This window comes from Babylonia areolata, chromosome 25 (assembly GCF_041734735.1).
Source record: "Babylonia areolata isolate BAREFJ2019XMU chromosome 25, ASM4173473v1, whole genome shotgun sequence".
Lineage (NCBI taxonomy): Eukaryota > Metazoa > Mollusca > Gastropoda > Neogastropoda > Buccinidae > Babylonia > Babylonia areolata.
In genome coordinates this window covers 34,276,485-34,294,720 of record NC_134900.1, presented here as the reverse complement: position 1 = coordinate 34,294,720, position 18,236 = coordinate 34,276,485, and the positions used below count along the sequence as shown (strand labels likewise).

General features: G+C 41.8%; 2 protein-coding genes across 2 annotated transcripts in view; both read left to right on the top strand.

Annotated features, from left to right (window-relative positions):
- The window catches only part of LOC143299852 (protein O-linked-mannose beta-1,2-N-acetylglucosaminyltransferase 1-like), a 47,551-nt gene extending 41,686 nt beyond the window's left edge, over nucleotides 1–5,865 (top strand). Inside the window, exons 23-26 of the mRNA XM_076613343.1 lie at nucleotides 773–922; nucleotides 2,046–2,207; nucleotides 3,436–3,567; nucleotides 4,599–5,865. Coding sequence (XP_076469458.1) covers nucleotides 773–922; nucleotides 2,046–2,207; nucleotides 3,436–3,567; nucleotides 4,599–4,689 — 535 coding nt within the window. The 3' untranslated portion in view covers nucleotides 4,690–5,865. The remainder of the gene's footprint in view (nucleotides 1–772; nucleotides 923–2,045; nucleotides 2,208–3,435; nucleotides 3,568–4,598) is intronic.
- Nucleotides 5,866–8,115: 2,250 nt separating this feature from the next.
- Nucleotides 8,116–17,133, top strand: LOC143299483 (uncharacterized). The gene is made up of 2 exons (XM_076612717.1): nucleotides 8,116–12,076; nucleotides 12,157–17,133. Exon 1 carries the CDS (start codon nucleotides 8,567–8,569, stop codon nucleotides 9,014–9,016), a length of 450 nt encoding a protein of 149 aa, XP_076468832.1. The 5' UTR covers nucleotides 8,116–8,566; the 3' UTR covers nucleotides 9,017–12,076; nucleotides 12,157–17,133.
- The last annotated feature ends 1,103 nt before the right edge of the window (nucleotides 17,134–18,236 follow it).

Below are 18,236 nucleotides of genomic sequence, written 5' to 3'. Positions count from 1 at the left end.
ACGTGTCAATTTTGTCAGGGATAAAATAGCGGATGAACAACAGCACATTCAAACTTAAGTTTTCAGTTTCAAGGAGGTATCAGAACATTCAAAGAGATCCACATACAGTACAGCACCTCTGTCTAGTAGGGAAACAAAAGTCTTCACTCAAAGATTCTTCTTTTTCTTCTTATGCCCATCGCTCCTAGTGGAGCATAGGCCATCGACGACCCCTCGCCATTGCACTCTGTTCTGGGCTGTTCTGGCCATTCCAGTCCAGTTGATCCCATGCTGCTTCAGCTCTGCCTTGGTGTCTCGCCTTCAGCTGTTGCGAGGCCGGCCTCTCTTCCTCTTTCCCTGCGGGTTCCAGGTCAGGGCTTGGCGTGTGATGCTGGACGCTGGCTTCCTGAGGGTGTGTCTGATCCAGCCCCACTTCCTCTGCAGTATCTGCTTGGCCACTGGTTGCTGTCCCGCTCGCTTCCCACAGATCTTCTTTGTCAAAGATTAAGGACAATTAATTTGATAAACAAACTGAAGAATATGAATAACGTCCACACTTCCAAAGACACACACACACAAAGACCTCAACCTAAAACCTGGACAGTAACACTTTTCCCCCCAGTCATCATAACATAACGTGATGCCTGCTCAGGAGTTACACTACACCTATGACATAATGAAAAATAAACACAATTAAATGTAGATAAAAGCAGTTTAATTGCTGACAAACGCATTTTGTCATTGCAAGCTTGGCCAGAGAGAACCACAAGGTTTGTGCTTGTTCTTTTCACAGGGCCTGGCACGGCTGGAAGTTTGAGGGTGAAGGCCACTTTGAGATCCTGATGCCGGACGTGTCGCGTGTGTTCCGGCAGCCGTTCAAAGTGGGAGGGCAGGAGGCGGAACTGGTGTCTGAGCTCTTCCTGCACCCCCGCACCACCAGTCTGTACGTGGTGCTCCTGTCTTCTGCTCTTTGTCTGTGTGTCTGTGTGTCCTTTTCTTTGTCTGTGTGTCCTTTTTTTTCGTCTGTGTGTACTGTCTCTGTGTGTCCTTTTTTTTCGTCTGTGTGTACTGTCTCTGTGTGTCCTTTTCTTTGTGTGTCCTTTTCTTCGTCTGTGTGTACTGTCTCTGTGTGTCCTTTTCTTTGTGTGTAGTGCCTCTATATGTCCTTTTCATCGTCTGTGTGTACTGCCTGTATGTGTTCTTTTCTTCGTCTGTGTGTACTGCCTGTATGTGTTCTTTTCTTCGTCTGTGTGTACTGCCTGTATGTGTTCTTTTCTTCGTCTGTGTGTACTGCCTGTATGTGTTCTTTTCTTCGTCTGTGTGTACTGCCTGTATGTGTTCTTTTCTTCGTCTGTGTGTACTGCCTGTATGTGTTCTTTTCTTCGTCTGTGGGTACTGTCTGTGTGTGTCCTTTCCTTCCTCTGTGTTCACTGTCTGTGTATGTCCTTTTCTTTTTCTGTGTGTACTGCCTCCGTGTGTCCTTTTCTTCGTCTGTGTGTGCTGTCTGTATGTGTTCTTTTCTTCGTCTGTGTGTACTGTCTGTGTGTGTCCTTTCCTTTGACTGTGTTTACTGTCTGTGTTCTTTTGTTTGTATGTACTGCCTATGTGTGTCCTTTTCTTTGTGTGTGTCCTTTTCTTTGTTTGCGTGTACTGTCTCTGTGTGTTCTTTTCTTCATCTGCGTGTACTGTCTCTGTGTCTTTTTGTCTTTGTGTAGTGTCTCTGTGTGTCATTTTCTTTGTGTATTGCCTGTGTGTGTCCTTTTCTTTGTACCGCCAGTCTGTATGTAATGGCTCTGTGTGTCATTTATTTTTCTTTGTATGTACTGCTTCTGTGTGTCTTTTTCTTTGTGTGCAGTGCCTGTGTCTTTTTCTTTGTCTAACTGTAGTGCCCCTGTGTGTGTGTGTGTCTTTTTCTTTGTCTGTATATAATGCCACCGTGTGTAATTTTCTTTGTTTATGTGTAGTGCCTCTGTGTCCTGTGTGTGTATATAAATGAAGAAAAAAATAGATGAATAAATAATTAAATAAATGCATAAACAAACATACAAACAAATGTCTGTAAACAGAGAGCAGGCGGCGACGCTGCAGAACCTGGGAGAGCTGATGGAGCGGCAGTACGAGGACTACCTGAACGGCCTGATCGCCAGCAGCCTCCCCCTCACCATGGACAACCTCAAGCAGTGCGTCCACAGCCTGGAACCCCCGCCGGACTTCGCCGACCAGGACAAGTGGGTCGTCTTCCCTGTCTTTCTCTTCTGGGGGGAATTTTTTTTGGGGGGGGGGGGGTTGTTTGTTTTGTTTTGTTGTGTTGTTGTTGTGTTTTCAGGACGAGTGGGTCTTGTTGTTGTTCCCTGCCTTTCTTTTCTGGGGGATTTTTTTTGTGTGTGTTTTTTGTTTTTTTTTGTTTTTTTTTTGTATTGTTTTGTTTTCAGGACAAGTGGGTCTTGTTCCCTGTCTTTGTCTTCTGGGGATTTTTGTTTTATTATTATTTTAAAATTTTTTGTATAGTTTTGTTTTTCAGGATAACTGGGTCTTGTTCCCTGCCTTTCTTTTCTGGGGAATTTTTGTTTTATTATTATTATTATTAAAAAATTTTTTTTAAAAATTTTATCAAGGCCTGACAAAGCGCGTTGGGTAATGCTGCTGGTCAGGCATCTGCTTGGCAGATGTGGTGTAGCGTATATGGATTTGTCCGAACGCAATGACGCCTCCTTGAGCTGGTGGGGGGTGGGGGTGGGGGGGGGGGGGGGGGGGGGCGCTAGTTGTACATTTGCTTGCTTTTTTGTGTGTCTGAGTGTGTATTTATGTGCTTGTGTGTCTCTGTGTGTGGTACAGTGAAACATGGCTGTTTAGTGGAAATGTGAAAATTGTGTTTTGCCATTTGCTTGTGCTTTGTGTTATGTAATTCATGTGCTTGTATGTTTGTGTGTGTGTGTGTGTGCACGTGTGTGTGTGTTTGTGCTTTGCAGTTGTAGTACAGTGAAACGTGGGTGATAAGTGGAAACTTTTCTGCCTGTTTATTTTGCTTTGTGCTTATTTAACTCTGTGTCTCTGTGTGTGTATGTATGTTTGTGTGTTTGTGTTCTTAAAAACAAAAAAAATACTGTGATACAGTGAAACATGGACGTTAAGTGGAAACTTGAAAATTGTGTTTTGCCTGTTCCTTTTGCTTTGTGGTTATTTCACTCTGTGTGTGTGTGTGTGTGTGTGTTTGTGTGTGTGAGCGTGCGCGTGCATGTGGGGGTGCGTGTCTGTGTGTGTATTTGTGCTCTACTGCTGTAGTACTGTGAAACATATTTGTTGAGTGGAAACTTGAAAATAGTCTTTTCTGCATGTTTCTCTTGCTTCATGGTTATTTAACTTTGTGTGTGTGTGTGAGTGTGTGCGTGTGTGTGTATGTGTGCGTGCATGTGTGTGTGTGTGTGTGTGTGTGCGTGTGCATGTGTGTGCACACAGGCGGTCGGTTGCAGTGTACTTTGATCAGGAGAGCTCTTTGGACTTCCGGTTGTTCAGCGAGATCTGTCGCTGCTTTGGGCTGGTGTCGCCACGGAACTGGCGACCCAAAAATCTCCACAATGGCATGTTGAGGTGAGGACCGTTAACTCGTTCAAACCTGCACCCCGAGCATCGCTAAGGGCATGAGATTCATTTCATTGAAACGGTTTCCATGTTCCTACATATGTGCATAAACTGCAAGCAAAGGAAACTGACTTGTACAGTATTTCCACCATAGCATGTTGAGGTGAGGATTGTTAACTCATTCAATCCTGCACCCCCAAGATTCAAAATTCAGAAACTTTATTTCTCAAGGATAAAGATTTTAGGCATCGCCCAGTCTTCCAATCTGTCCTTGTGACAACAATAACAATAACAACATTAACGATAATGACACAAAAAAAATAATTTTGTTAACACTGCTACATCCACTGCTACTACAACGAAGAATGATCACCACCATCATCATTAACATCGTAAAAAGTGATAAAGCGAACGCATTCATACATTGATATCCATACACATGCACACAGTCTCTCCACCCAACACACAGACACACACACACACACACACACACACACACACAGACTTATGCACATACAGAGACATGACTGAAATGAGAAACATATAGCGGACATACAGAAAACAGAGAAGCATAACTTACCATTGCACATACAGCTTTGCTTTGCTAAGGGCATCAGATTTGTTTCATTAAAATCGGTTTTCATGCTCCTACATATGCATCAACTGCTAGCAAAGGGAACTTAAGTTCTGCAGTATTTCCGGCTTTGTCAACGCCTGTTAATGATGTTGCATACACATCGAGTCACTACTTCGGTCCAACAATGTCAAACAGATTTTGTTTGTTGTCTTCAGTTTAACGTCTTTCCACTTGAAGTGATAGTAGATGGAAAAAAAAAACAAAACCCCAAAAACAAAAAAACGTGGGGATAGGGGTTGTGGGAGGGTGAATAGGGAGAGACAATGCTAGGGAAAATGGAAACGTTATAAACGCCAATATCAAACAACTATTTGTGTGTGTGTGCGTGTGTGTGTGTGTGTGTGTGTGCATGCATGTGTGTGTGTGTGTGTGTGTGTGTGTGTGTGTGTGTGGCCTGTTTCAGGTTTTGGTACCAGGATCGCAACGTGTTTCTAGTTGGCTCCTCCACACCATACTACAAGAACAAGCCAGCCCAGGACAAGGTTCCCCACTGAGACTCCTCCTATCTGTCAGTGTGCAGCACATTGCTGCTTGGTTTTTCTTTTTGTTTTTCTTCTCTTTTTGGAAACAGCAGCAATCGTCACCTCTACAGTTTACAAACATATCCCCTGCATCTCTCCTACCTCATCAATCAAATTTTTTTTTTTTAAACAAACAAAAATCATGTGAAAAGAAACAAACAAAAAACCCCAAACAAACAAAAAAAGAATTGTGAAATCTTTGTTATTTATTTGGTTTAAACAGTATTTTATTTGGAACATGTCACAATACAACACAGATATCGATGAACAGGACAACAAGAAAATCTTATATAAAGTCCTGTCCTGATACATGTACATACTGAATATGTGACGGATGTCATCGTAACTAGAAGTTAAGACGTGAACACACATGAGTTGTTATTTATTTAACTTTGCATGGTACAGGAAATCAAAACCTACGCTCAGTTCTAAATCATGAAGTGATTAGATTTGTCTTAAAAACTTAAGTTTGGAGGATCAAGTACAGCATTATTAATTCTGGCCTGTATGATTATAAAGACATATGTTAATGACCCAGGAGTGTAAGGTGAGGATGGGCCCTGCCTACCTACGCCGATCCTTACACACAGTGAACAAGAATTTTCACTGCCTCTGTGGCAGTAAATAGGCTACATGATCGTTAACCTTAATTACCCATGTCAGCTGCAAACTCCCTGTCCTTGTGTGAGATGTTAGTTTGGACAACCTGTTTGGTGTAGGTCACACAGTGCACACTTCAGATCCCTTGATCACTCGTGACAATGCCTGGCCTGCTGTTGCCCAGTTGCGGCTGTGTTGATTGTACAGTTCAGACAGGTTCACTGATCTTAGGGATGGAAGATTATATCGCTGTGTGGAGGGGAACTCGACTCTCACACACACACACTTCTCTCTCACTCGCTCACTCACTCATTCATTCACTCTCTCACTCACTCAAGATGACATCACTGTGTGGAGGGGAACTTGACTCTCATATACACACTTCTCTCTCACTCGCTCACTCACTCATTCATTCACTCTCTCACTCACTCAAGATGACATCACTGTGTGGAGGGGAACTTGACTCTCATATACACACTTCTCTCTCACTCACTCATTCACACTTGCACATAAATGGCACTTTGGAGTGTGGATAACCATATCCAGACACTGGTGCTCCCATTGTGAAGCATATTCTGACTGAATATGATGACGCCAGAGTTCGTTCAGCTGTGTGACAAAAACTTCACAAAAAAAGTTTTGTGATCTTGTATTTTTGCCTGCCCTGCCTCCCTGTCCTGGGCCCTTCCATATCAACCCTTACATCCACCCACGAGACTGCGTCAGTCATTCCAGTGATGCCAGATGTTTTGTTTCTTTTGTATCTTCTCTTTCCTTTCTCACAGGAACAGAGTTACCATTTTTACAGCTCGAACGAACATTGTAGCATTGACAAAGAGTTCAAGAAGCAGCAGTGGCACAGTAGCTGTAGAATAGCTCAAGTGCTGGAATGTAGGAGAAAACCATTTGCAGAGACCCAGACTTTGACACACAGCCGACAGACCTGGAGAGAATCTGGTGAACAGTTCTTCCTTGCAGCACTGTGGTGACTGTGTACAGAAATGAGAAAGAAGAAAGCTGTGATGTTGCAGTTCATGAAGTGGTGGAAGGAAGTGATGGACAATGTGGTTAAACAGAACAGGAAAGTTTATGTATGTATATCGTCAAACTGGACGTTCCTTACATGATGATGTATTGTATGATTTTGATGATCTTTTGTCAGAGTTTTTATAAATGGTTGTTTTTTTTTGTATTTCTATATCATTGATTTTTATTGTCCGTTTGTCATAAGTTTCGTGTCCTTTATCACTTTTTTTTTTCTTCTTTTTTTTCCTTCTTTTTTTTCCTTTTTTTTCTCAAGGCCTGACTACGCCCGTTGGGTTACGCTGCTGGTCAGGCATCTGTTCGGCAGATGTGGTGTAGCGTATATGGATTTGTCCGAACACAGTGACGCCTCCTTGAGTTACTGATACTGGTATCACAGATTTTGAGTGTCAGTTTTGCTTTTAGAGCTTCAGTGGACTTTTTGTCTCCAAAATTCTTTTGTTTTTGCCCCATTCATCCAAAGGGTGTTTTCTTTTTTACTATCTTGTTAGATTTATGTTTTGTCAGTTGTTTCTCTTTATGTTTTTTTATTGTTCACATGATAACCTGTCTTTTGATGCCTTTATTCATGCAGTGGACACACTCGTGTGCACATGCTTTCACATACACGAACCTGTGCCAAAAAATTGAAGAAAGTGTGTGCGACCAAACTTTGTAACAGTCTGTGTGTAAAATTATCCTTTAAGAATGCTGCCCGTTTGAAACCATCATGTTGTAGGTGATCCTTTTGTTGATCAGTGATAGCTTGTGCAAGACATTAAGTGCTAGTGTAAGGGTTAGATGATCAGCTCTTTAGTTATTATAATGCAATCAGTTTTCTGTGTAGGGGTCTGTATTTTATGATGTACCCAGTCATTTTGTGTAGTCTTCTGTCTGGAGTCTTCTGTTTACTTACTCGATTTGAGTTGAAAGTTCTGTACAAGTTGAGACGGTTCTTTTGTTTTTTCAAAAGCAAAGAAATTATACTTCTTCTTCTTCTGCGTTCGATGTTTTGGCTGCGTCAGACGGTCACCCCCGTCGCCACGATGTAGCCCACGGTCTTCTCCAGGTCATGGCGGTCTCCCCAAAGCTGCGCCTGTAGCTCTGTGCCCCCTGGCCAGGTTTGACGCCGTAGAGCTTCATGGGTTGGGCAGTGTTGGAGGATGTGTTCAGGGGTCTGGGGTCCAGTGCCACATGGACACTCATCAGTGTGGGCGATCTTCATACGGTGAAATTATACACATAGTGGAGACATGTTTTTTTTTTTTTGTTGTTGTTGTTTTCTTCAAAGACAGGATAGTCCCATCCCATTATTTATCATTAATCATATCCACCATTTATTTACTCATATCATATAACAGTGCCAAGTTCTGTTTTTGGTGCTTGTCATCTGGCAAAGAGGGATTAAGGCAGGAAAGAAGTTAGCACAGAAGCAAGTGTTAGTTTTCTGAGCAGTGTGTTTGAGTTACGCTGTTTTCCAAAGAGAGTATTGCTCACAGCGGATCATTATTGGGAGAGGATATGCACACACACACACACACACACACACACACACACACACACACACACACACACACATGCACACAGGCACACATACGCACATAGGCACACACACACACTAACACTAACACACACACACATCACACACACACACACACACACACACTAACACTAACACACACACATCACACACACACACACACACACTAACACTAACACACACACGACACACACACACACACACACACACACACACACACACACTAACACACACACACACCACACACACACACACACACACACACAAGGCTGTGATCATGGTCAACACATCATCACAGCTGAAGCAGATGTTTCACTGTGACATTTTCCTCCATTCCGTGTGAGCCATTGTGTGATCTGACTCATGTCCTGTCTTGTTTGGAGTACACTTGTCACTCCTTGTTTATTGTTGTTGGCATGTATTTTTAAGTATTGGAGAACTCTGTTTTCCCTTCGTTGTGTCCCCAAAGTGTGTTGTTGAGCTTGCAAGAAACTGTACACAGAACAGTCCAATCGTCATATTGCTTGAAAAATGTACATGATTATTCTTTTTAAAATGTTGGTGCTTTTTTGTTTGGCACTTGATTGGGGATGATACTGACATTCCCACTGACTTCATGTGAACCAAGTTAGTTTTTAGCTTTTGTGATTCTGTGACAGAACTTGTGTTGCTGAGAGGCGTTGTTTAATGGGAGTATGTGTCAAGTGTTACGGATGTGAGACATGGACACTGATGGCAGAAACAGAAAGAAGAATCCAAGCATTCGAAACCAGATGCTTGAGGAGACTACTACACATCTCCTACAAGGAGCACAAGACCAATGACTATGTGCGGAACCTGCTCAGCAACCTTGTTGGGCCCCAAGAACCACTGCTGGTGACTATCAAACGACGGAAGATGGCATGGTTTGGTCATGTCATACGACATAACACCCTCTCCAAAACCATCCTGCAAGGGACTGTAGAGGGAGGGCGCAGACGGGGGCGGCAGAGAAAGAGCTGGTCCGACAACGTCAAGGAATGGACCAAAATGACGATGCCAGATCTCCTCACGACAGCTGCCAACAGAACGGCGTGGCGAGCTATGACATCTTCCTCATGTCCCCCCAACGACCCCAGTGGTCAAGGGAATGAGTGAGTGTGTGTCAAGTGTTCTTGACAAGTGTTCTGCTATTTCCGTGAAGCACCTCCCTAATTGAACTGGTTCTCATAGTCTGTTGTGTTTTGATAGCAGAAATCCAGGTTGCTTATTTTGTTTTGGCACGTCTTTTACGGTAACTGGATTTATTATCGGTGCTTTTGTGTTTGTGTGTGAAGCATAGGTTGTTGGTCCTTCTGCATTATCCTGCAATGTTGACTGTGCTTGTGTCAGGTCTGATTTGGTAGAGATATTGTCAACTCTGGGACGGGCACTAGCTGTCCATTCTGCAGTGTTGCCTTTCTATGTATTTTTTGTGTGTGGAAGTTTTTTTTTATCCTGTTTTCGTTCACTATTTTGTAATCTGGGGATGAATGGAGCAGGAAGGGTTGATGTCCTCAGTACAATCTCGTCTTGTTTGTCAGAGGAGACTGATGTTTCAGATAATGTGTCATGAACTGTATTGTTTTGCTGTTGTTTGTTGGGTTTTTTTTTTGTAATGTATGTGTCAGTGTTTTGTGTTGAAATCAGTGAGTGTTTTGTGTTGAAATCAACACAGTTGAATTTTTTTTTATTTAGTTGTGCAGTCCTGATACGGCCGTGTGCGGTCAGTTGGACTAACAGTAACACTGTCAGTACAGGTCTGACCAGACTGTTGTTGGGTCATCCTTTCTTAATGCTGACATACAAGGAACCAGGACACGGATTCCTCTGTTTCTGTTGGCATTGGAGACGTGTGTAGGCTGCAGTGGTCTGTGGCAGTTACAGAAATCTGACGAGGGCGATATTCCTGTCCTTCAATTAAAAAAAAAAAAAAAAAAAGGTATCAGATGATGATGGGAATCTTCTTCTAAATTTGTGGGCTGCGACTCCCACATTCACTTGGAAGCAGGATCTAGGAGTGGGCTTTTACATGTATGACTTGCTTTTACCTCCGCCTTGTAGGCAGTCATACTCCATTTCCAGGTGGGGGCGGGATGGGGTGTGGGGGGTTTGCATGCTGTGTATGCTCTTGTTTCCATGACCAGCTGAACGCTAATATGGATTACAGGATCTTTAACGTGCATATTTGATCTTCTGCATGTGTGTACACATAAATTAGGTTTAGGCACTAACATGTCTGCACATATATTGACCTGGGAGATTGGGAAAAAAAAATCTCCACTCTTAGACTCACCATGTACAACAGGGATCAAATTCAGGAACCTCTGGAGAGAATCCAGCACTGAAACCATTTGACCTCCATTTGTCAAACGTTTACTTTATTTCGGTATAAAGACATGCACTTCAGTTAATCGTCCCTCGGACCCTGGCTTCAGACTTTTCAGTATGACAAAAATCAGTCACTCCCACCAATGTCCTCTCTATTTTTCTTCAGGTCTTGGTAGAGTTCTGTTTTGGTCTGTTTTCTTTTTAAACTGTTTGTTTGTTTGTAGTTCAGTGAGAACAATCAAAACACATCTTTGAACGATTGGCAAAAGCCAGCAACCAAAGCATTACGGATGAGAGAATCGAAGCACAACAGTTGAGAGAATTGTTGTTAATGTGCATGAATGTGACTGAACTTGTGTCAAGTTTTCTTTCCCAGGTGTGTTTTTGTTTGGGTTTTTTCCGATTGTGTGGGGTCAGTATCAACTGTTGTTGTTGTTTTTTTAACATCTCTGTATGATTGGCTGACTTTTAAGCAACATAGAAGGAAAAGGAAAAAAAGGAAGAAAACTTTACCTCTTTAGGAGGGAGGGGTGCGTGTGGGTTTTTTTGGGTGAACACAGAAACAATGATGATGTTATTGCCCGGACGTGTCAGTCTGGTACTTGAATATAGATAATCAAAAGTGTATTTGTCACTGTAGTTAACGAAATTGATAATCAAAAACATACGCAAGACTGTCTGTATATTCAGTGTCTTTTGTTTTTGTTGTTTTAGCTACGCAAATGAAGAACACATATTTTTCTGCCTTTTAGAAATAGTAAGTAGTATGTAGAAATGTACTGCGAAAGTTAAAAAAAAAATTTCTTATGTATTATTTTTTAAGACATATGTATTATGTACTGTGAAAAGAGGGGTTCATTTTAAGACATAGTGTATAGAATATGCTTATATAATAATAATAATAATAATAATAATAATAATAGTATTTATATAATGCCAAATCTTGTGCAGAGATAAATCAAAGTGCTTTCACACAGTCATTCACACGCATGCATAACTCTAACACTGGAGAAACTGAAGACAAGGAAGAAGCAGGGGAGGGAGGATGTTTTGGGAAGAGGTGGCTTTTAAGGCCAGACTTGAAAGAGCTTTTGTTATTGATTGTTTTATAAACTGTTTTTTTTTTTTTTAGATAAACAGTTTTTAAGGAGCATTTGGTTGTTTTTAAATTGCATATTGTATAAACACTAAGTTTTGGTGTGTTTTTTTAAAGCAGCAAACTGTTTTTTAGATAAACAGTCAGTTTTTAAGGAGCATTTGATTGTTTTTAAACTGCATTTTGTGTAAACACTAAGTTTGGGTGTGTTTTTTTTTTTAAGCAGCAGGATTTCACCACCGCAAACATACATTACCGTGTGGGTACAATTACCAAAGAGATCCTATGGCAGAATCTGATAGGCGTTGGACTTCTGATCAAGTGTTCACCAGTGATTGGGGTTCCAGTCCCCGTTTCAGCGTGGTGTTGTGTCCTTGGGAACAACACTTTGATTCTCTTCACTCCACCCAGGTGTAAATGGGTACCTGACTGAGGTTCTCTTCACTCCACCCAGGTGTAAATGGTTACCTGACTGAGGTTCTCTTCACTCCACCCAGGTGTAAATGGTTACCTGACTGAGGTTCTCTTCACTCCACCCAGGTGTAAATGGTTACCTGACTGAGGTTCTCTTCACTCCACCCAGGTGTAAATGGGTACCTGATTGAGGTTCTCTTCACTCCACCCAGGTGTAGGCTACCTGACTGAGGTTCTCTTCACTCCACCCAGATGTAAATGGGTACCTGACTGAGGTTTTCTTCACTCCACCCAGGTGTAAATGGTTACCTGACTGAGGTTCTCTTCACTCCACCCAGGTGTAGGCTACCTGACTGAGGTTCTCTTCACTCCACCCAGGTGTAGGCTACCTGACTGAGGTTCTCTTCACTCCACCCAGGTGTAAATGGGTACCTGACTGAGGTTCTCTTCACTCCACCCAGGTGTAAATGGGTACCTGACTGAGGTTCTCTTCACTCCACCCAGGTGTAAATGGGTACCTGACTGAGGTTCTCTTCACTCCACCCAGGTGTAAATGGCTACCTGACTGAGGTTTTCTTCACTCCACTGAGGAGCAGCAATTTACTGCCGCACACTCTTGCGTGTCTGTGTGGGTGCCGTTACTTCTATCATCGTACATTCCTTGGTTTGACCAGTTTCGTCTTTGGGGTTTTTGTTTCTTTCCTTCTCATGTACAAACTGGACTGAGGTGTGGAGTGGACTTTAACGATCAGTTTAATTGCTTGTGTTATTTCATTAGATGTTCACACTACATCCCTTGTGGAGATGTCGGGGGTTCTTTTGAAAGTTTGGACAGTTTCCCTACCTTTTGTTTGATTGGTTTGTCAGGTTGAGGGGAATTTGGGCATTCCTGATATGGCACTATGCTGTTGGTTGGACAATAAGCAACAATGTCAGACGTAGGGGGTTGTGTAGTTGTCCACCCATAACATGTAGTTGCATTGTACTGCTGTTATGTGCCACAGGGGCCCAGTACATCCGTCTTTGGCATTGCTTTTTTAAATTTTTTTCTTATCTGTTTCCTTCTCATAGGTGATCTGCCGGTCAAGACTTAAGAGCATCACCTGCCCTTGTTTTTCCTCAGGGTTGACTCCCAAAACCTTTCCCTTAAGAGAGTATAGTGGCAAGGCAGCGGAGATTTGGAATCCGGGTTTTCCTTCTTTCTAGATGGACTGCCTCCCAAGACTGATGAGCACCATCTGCCCAAAGTGACTGGTTTTGTGGTGCCAGATACTTGCCTTCGCCCCTTCTCCTTGTCAGTGGAAATGGTTCCACCACATGAAGGCCAAGAGCTTTGCTTTGGCTGACAGAGGCTGTTTGATAGGCATGACTTGGGAGCATTTTATAGAGCAGCGACGGCTTATCCTCACTGGCCACCCGTGGCATATCGGCCTCGGGAAACTTTGGGGTGTTTGTTGCTTTGTGGAGGAGGAGGTATTTTGTTTAATGTCACGTCACACATATTGGTTGATTGAAAACAATTTGTTAAAGTATTTATGAATACATTTGAGTATTATCGGTTGGAAGGGGTGGGAGATGTGAATGAATGGAGAGTTGGGGGAAACTGGGCAAATGAGGGTGAAATGAGGGTGAAATTTGAAAAAAAAAAAAAATCAAAATACAATTACAGGAAATTGCTTAAAGGACTTTGTAAAAGAGAAGTCATTAAACTGACAAGCGAAACAACTGATAATGAATGCAAAAAGTCAAAAACATCAACGTTCTCAGTCACTTGTGAAGACACACACAAAAAAAGATTTGGCTGGAAACAAAGCCAAATCTTTTATTATTATTATTATTATTATTATTGTTATTATTATTTTGTTGCTGTGTGTTTGGTGTCAGTTATTCTGAGATGTTGTCAGCTTTGGTCTGGCTATGTGTGGCTGGCTGGACTGTGAGCAGTAAGAATGGGCCGATGCAAGTTTGTTTTTGTTTTTGTGGTTTTTTCCATACATGTAACTTTAGCTGGCACTGCTTGTGTGTCTCACCGTCGGCAGCATTGTGTGTCAACAGTTTCAAAAAAGAAAAAAAAAGGAAAAAAAGTTACTATTCTACGTATGATATCTCTGTCATTTTTTTCCCTTCCTTCTTTCTTTCCAGCCAAATCTTTCTTTTTTTTTCTTCACCAAGTTTCCATGATTGAAAATGTCCAGGTGTGCATATACTGTATGTCTCAGCCATTTCTGTGTGTTTGTGTGTGTATGTGTGTGTGTGTGTGTCTGTGTGTGTGTGGCATAAACAATGTTTCAGTTGTGCTGCCATTGTTTTGTTTTCATTAACTCCTTTTATCTCATGAGTGCAGCCAGAGTTCCCTCCCCTGTCTAGCTGTGCTACCAGGTGTGAATGCAGAGATGTGTGTGTGAACAAAAATTCAATGCAGTAGCTAACAGTGCCATTGCAGTTTGTGAACAAACCACTTGAGAACAGGTTTAAGTTACCAAACCAAATAAAATCCCAGAAATAACTGAATGAGAATGCTCCATTCCAGGTCAGAGCTCTGTTACAAGTATACTGTACTCGTAAACAGTACGACATTGATGCATGCATATCAGGAGTATACTGGTAAATGGGGCGCAGGAAGATTTGCCTCCCCCTACACCCCTTGATAGTATGGAAGAACAGAATGTCAGGGAACTGACATGTGCAGCAGATTAGAATACAGGTTCAGTTTTCTGTTTCAGAGTCCTGCATTGTCTTTGGTTTTGAAGGGTTTTAAAAAAAAATTTTAATAAAAAAAAAAAAAATTATCATGAGTTTTTTTGTAATCTTGAGATGATGAATTAAGTAGAAGGGCTGATGATCTCAGCACAGCCAAGTGTTATTTGCATTAAACTCTCTCCATACGAACGGCGAAAGAGACGACGTTAACAGCGTTTCACCCCAATTACCATCATCAAAATATTGCAAGTGGAAGGCTCTTATACTGAAAATGTGAATGTTGACAAAGAATTCCACAATTCTGACGACGGAAGCTGAAGGTTGGGTCATTCAGACACCCACTGGACATCCGAGGGGTCTGTGTAGAGGAGAAGAGAGGACTGAGTGAGTTAAGGAGCAAGATGTTTTGCACAGGTTTTTTTTGTTTTGTGTGTGTGTGTGTGTGTGTGTCAGTTTTGTGTTTAATACCTTTGGATTTTCATGTAGTTGGGCAGTCCTGATATGGGCCAAGTGCAGTTGTCTGGATTATCAGTTACAATGTCAGATGTCTCTGCATCATCTTGGTTTGGATATTGAAAGGTTTTTGTTGTTCTTGTTCATTTTTTTTTGTCCCACTGGAAGTATGAACTTACTGGTCCCAGCATGTGACTGGTGCTTGATGGATTTTGATTGACCGTGCTTAAAACTTTTCTAGTGATTATCATTTATGTATAGATTATTGGATATGTTTTGTTTTGTTTTCTCTGAAATAACAGAGCCTGACAATAAGAAAGCAATTTAGGAAGGCTCATGCATTTTGTTATGATCATTACTGATGAACTGGATTTATATGGTAATATGATTATTATAGATATGTTTGTGCAATACAAAAAAAATATATTTAAATGATTTCTTTACGGTTTTTTTGTTTTTGTTTTTGTTTTTTTGGTTTAGTTTTTTGGTGTGTTTTTTTTTTAACAAATCATTTATATGATGATGTGCACTATGAAATCCTACTAGTCACGTGATGAATCAAATGTATGTACTGCCATTGAAATTTTGATGTTGATACAATTGTGTTGTATGTTTCTCTCTGCCTTCCTCTCCCTCACCCCTCCAGTCACTCTACAGTTCTTTTTTTTTTTTTTTTTTATACTTCCCCTTGCTCTGTTTTTTTTCTTTCTTGTCACGATCGCCATACTCCTTCTTTCAGCACTTTCTCAAAGCAGAAGTCTTGCTGTACCATTTACATAGTGATGCAAAAAGGTTATTTGCTAAGTCATATTGTTTTCCAGTGCTATATAGATACTCCCTGCAGTTGACATGCAGCGGGATTGATGGGGTCCCCCCCCACACAGGGTAAATTGGATGTTGTTGGCAGTGGTGTTCACACATTCTGTTCCTTCCTTCCTTTTGTGAAAGGCCAGCAAGGTATTCGGTGACCATGGGGGTCAGAGAAATGTTGAGAAACAAAACAGTGTGTTGTGCAGTTAACTCTCTCCATACGAACGGCGAAAGAGACGACCTTAACAGCGTTTCATCCCAATTACCATCATCAAAATATTGCAAGCGGAACGCTCTTATACTGAAGAGGTGAATGTTGACAAAGAATACCACAGTTCTGACGACGGAAGCTAAAGGTTGGGTCATTCAGACACCCACTGGACATCCGAAGGGTCTGTGTAGGGGAGAAGAGAGGACTGGCCGTACTGAGTGAGTTAAACACACTGCTTGTCACTGGGAAGCGACGGGAACAGTCTGTCATCATTTGCATCACAGTGTGTACTGTATTTTTCATTGTTTTGTATTGTATTGTGTTGTCACAACAGATTTCTCTGTGTGAAATCCGAGCTGCTCTCCCTGAGGTGAGCACGTGTCGACACCAGTGCAGCACCACCCATTCATCCAGCTGTCTCCGCGGTCAGTCTTTCCATTGGAGACCGTAGCATACCCAGCTGTGGGCAGGAGGCACAAAAAAAAAAAAAAAAAAAAAAATCCATTCCACATTGATAATACTTTGATGGGTTGGAATCTGCAGTCTCCTATTTATCAGTCCCTGACGCTAAACACTTCACCATGGAAGATGGTATAAATTGTGTATGTATATAGATAGATTGGTAGATATTAGAAAAGCCTGAAGAACGTTTCAGAGAAGATCGAGAGCTTGAGACGTCAACGGGTTATCATGGATTCTGCTTGCAAATGTCTTTTTTTTTTTTTTTTTTTTCTTCCCCACTTAGAATGATAGTATCAGGAAACAACTTAACATGCCGTCAAGTGACAGGAACTTTTTAAGAGACAGAGACATTAAGGTATTTCCAAAAGCACCTGCATGAATGTGATATTTTCTGAAAATAAACATAAAATCACATACATCCATATATGCACACACGAGCATGGGCACATATGTACACTCAAACACACTTGAATACACACACACTTGAACACACACACACACACACACACACACACACACACACACACACACACACACACACACACACATGCGCACATGCACGCACACACACACACACACACACACAACATACATTTTTTTTTACTGTGAGAAACCGCAATGATTTTTTGTTGATTTTATTTTAAGACTTTTATTTGTCCACTCTAGACGGGTGTAACAGGTAGCTTACTGCAATGTTGTTTGAGAAATGCATATTGTTTGTTCACGGTTTCTTGAATTAAAACATGTTTTGTGCCTCAGTTTGACGTGTGTTTATTGACACTAATGTGTCAAACTGAATGAGCAGGTTTTAGCATTGCTGATTCGATCGTGTTGTTTGTGTTTTTGCATGTGAAGAGTGTGAGAAAATGATGAAGAGGATATTGTCTTCTTGCCATTTGTTAAAAAGAAATAATAGTTCATTCAGACTTGACTTTTTTTTTCTTCTTTTTTTTTCCACATGACTTTGCCACTGAATAGAATATGTATGGTTGTTTGAATGAGTAATTGATTTTGTTCTGTTTCGGGGAGGAAAGTAGTCAATACATACACACATGCAAACAAACACACAGAGAAACACTCACACACACAGAGACATAAACACAGCATCATACACACACACACACACACACACACACACACACACAGGCATTGCCGACTTGCAGAGATACATGCACAGATGCAACAAATACACATGCACAATTGCACATGAACAAGCCCTCTTTCTGTATCACTGTCTTATGCACATACACACACATGCACACATAAACACACACACGCACAGACTTGTGCATAGTCTTATATTCAATTTCACACACACACAAACACACACACACACACACACACACACACACATGCAGTTTGTTCTGTGTGAATGAGAATGATGGTGAGTGTGGGTGCATGAATTGTATTTGCAGGACTTTGTGTCTGCATATGTGTCATGTGTGTGCACATGTGTAACAATCATCACTTACATGAGCAGCACATTGGTGACACTGACAGTAATGATGATGAATGACGGGCGCAATAGCCGAGTGGTTAAAGCGTTGGACTGTCAATCTGAGGGTCCCGGGTTCGAATCACGGTGACGGCGTCTGGTGGGTGAAGGGTGGAGATTTTTACGATCTCCCATATGTGCAGACCTGCTAGTGCCTGAACCCCCTTCGTGTGTATATGCAAGCAGAAGATCAAATACGCACGTTAAAGATCCTGTAATCCATGTCAGCGTTCGGTGGGTTATGGAAACAAGAACATACCCAGCATGCACACCCCCGAAAACGGAGTATGGCTGCCTACATGGCGGGGTAAAAACGGTCATACACGCAAAAGCCCACTCGTGTGCATACGAGTGAACGTGGGAGTTG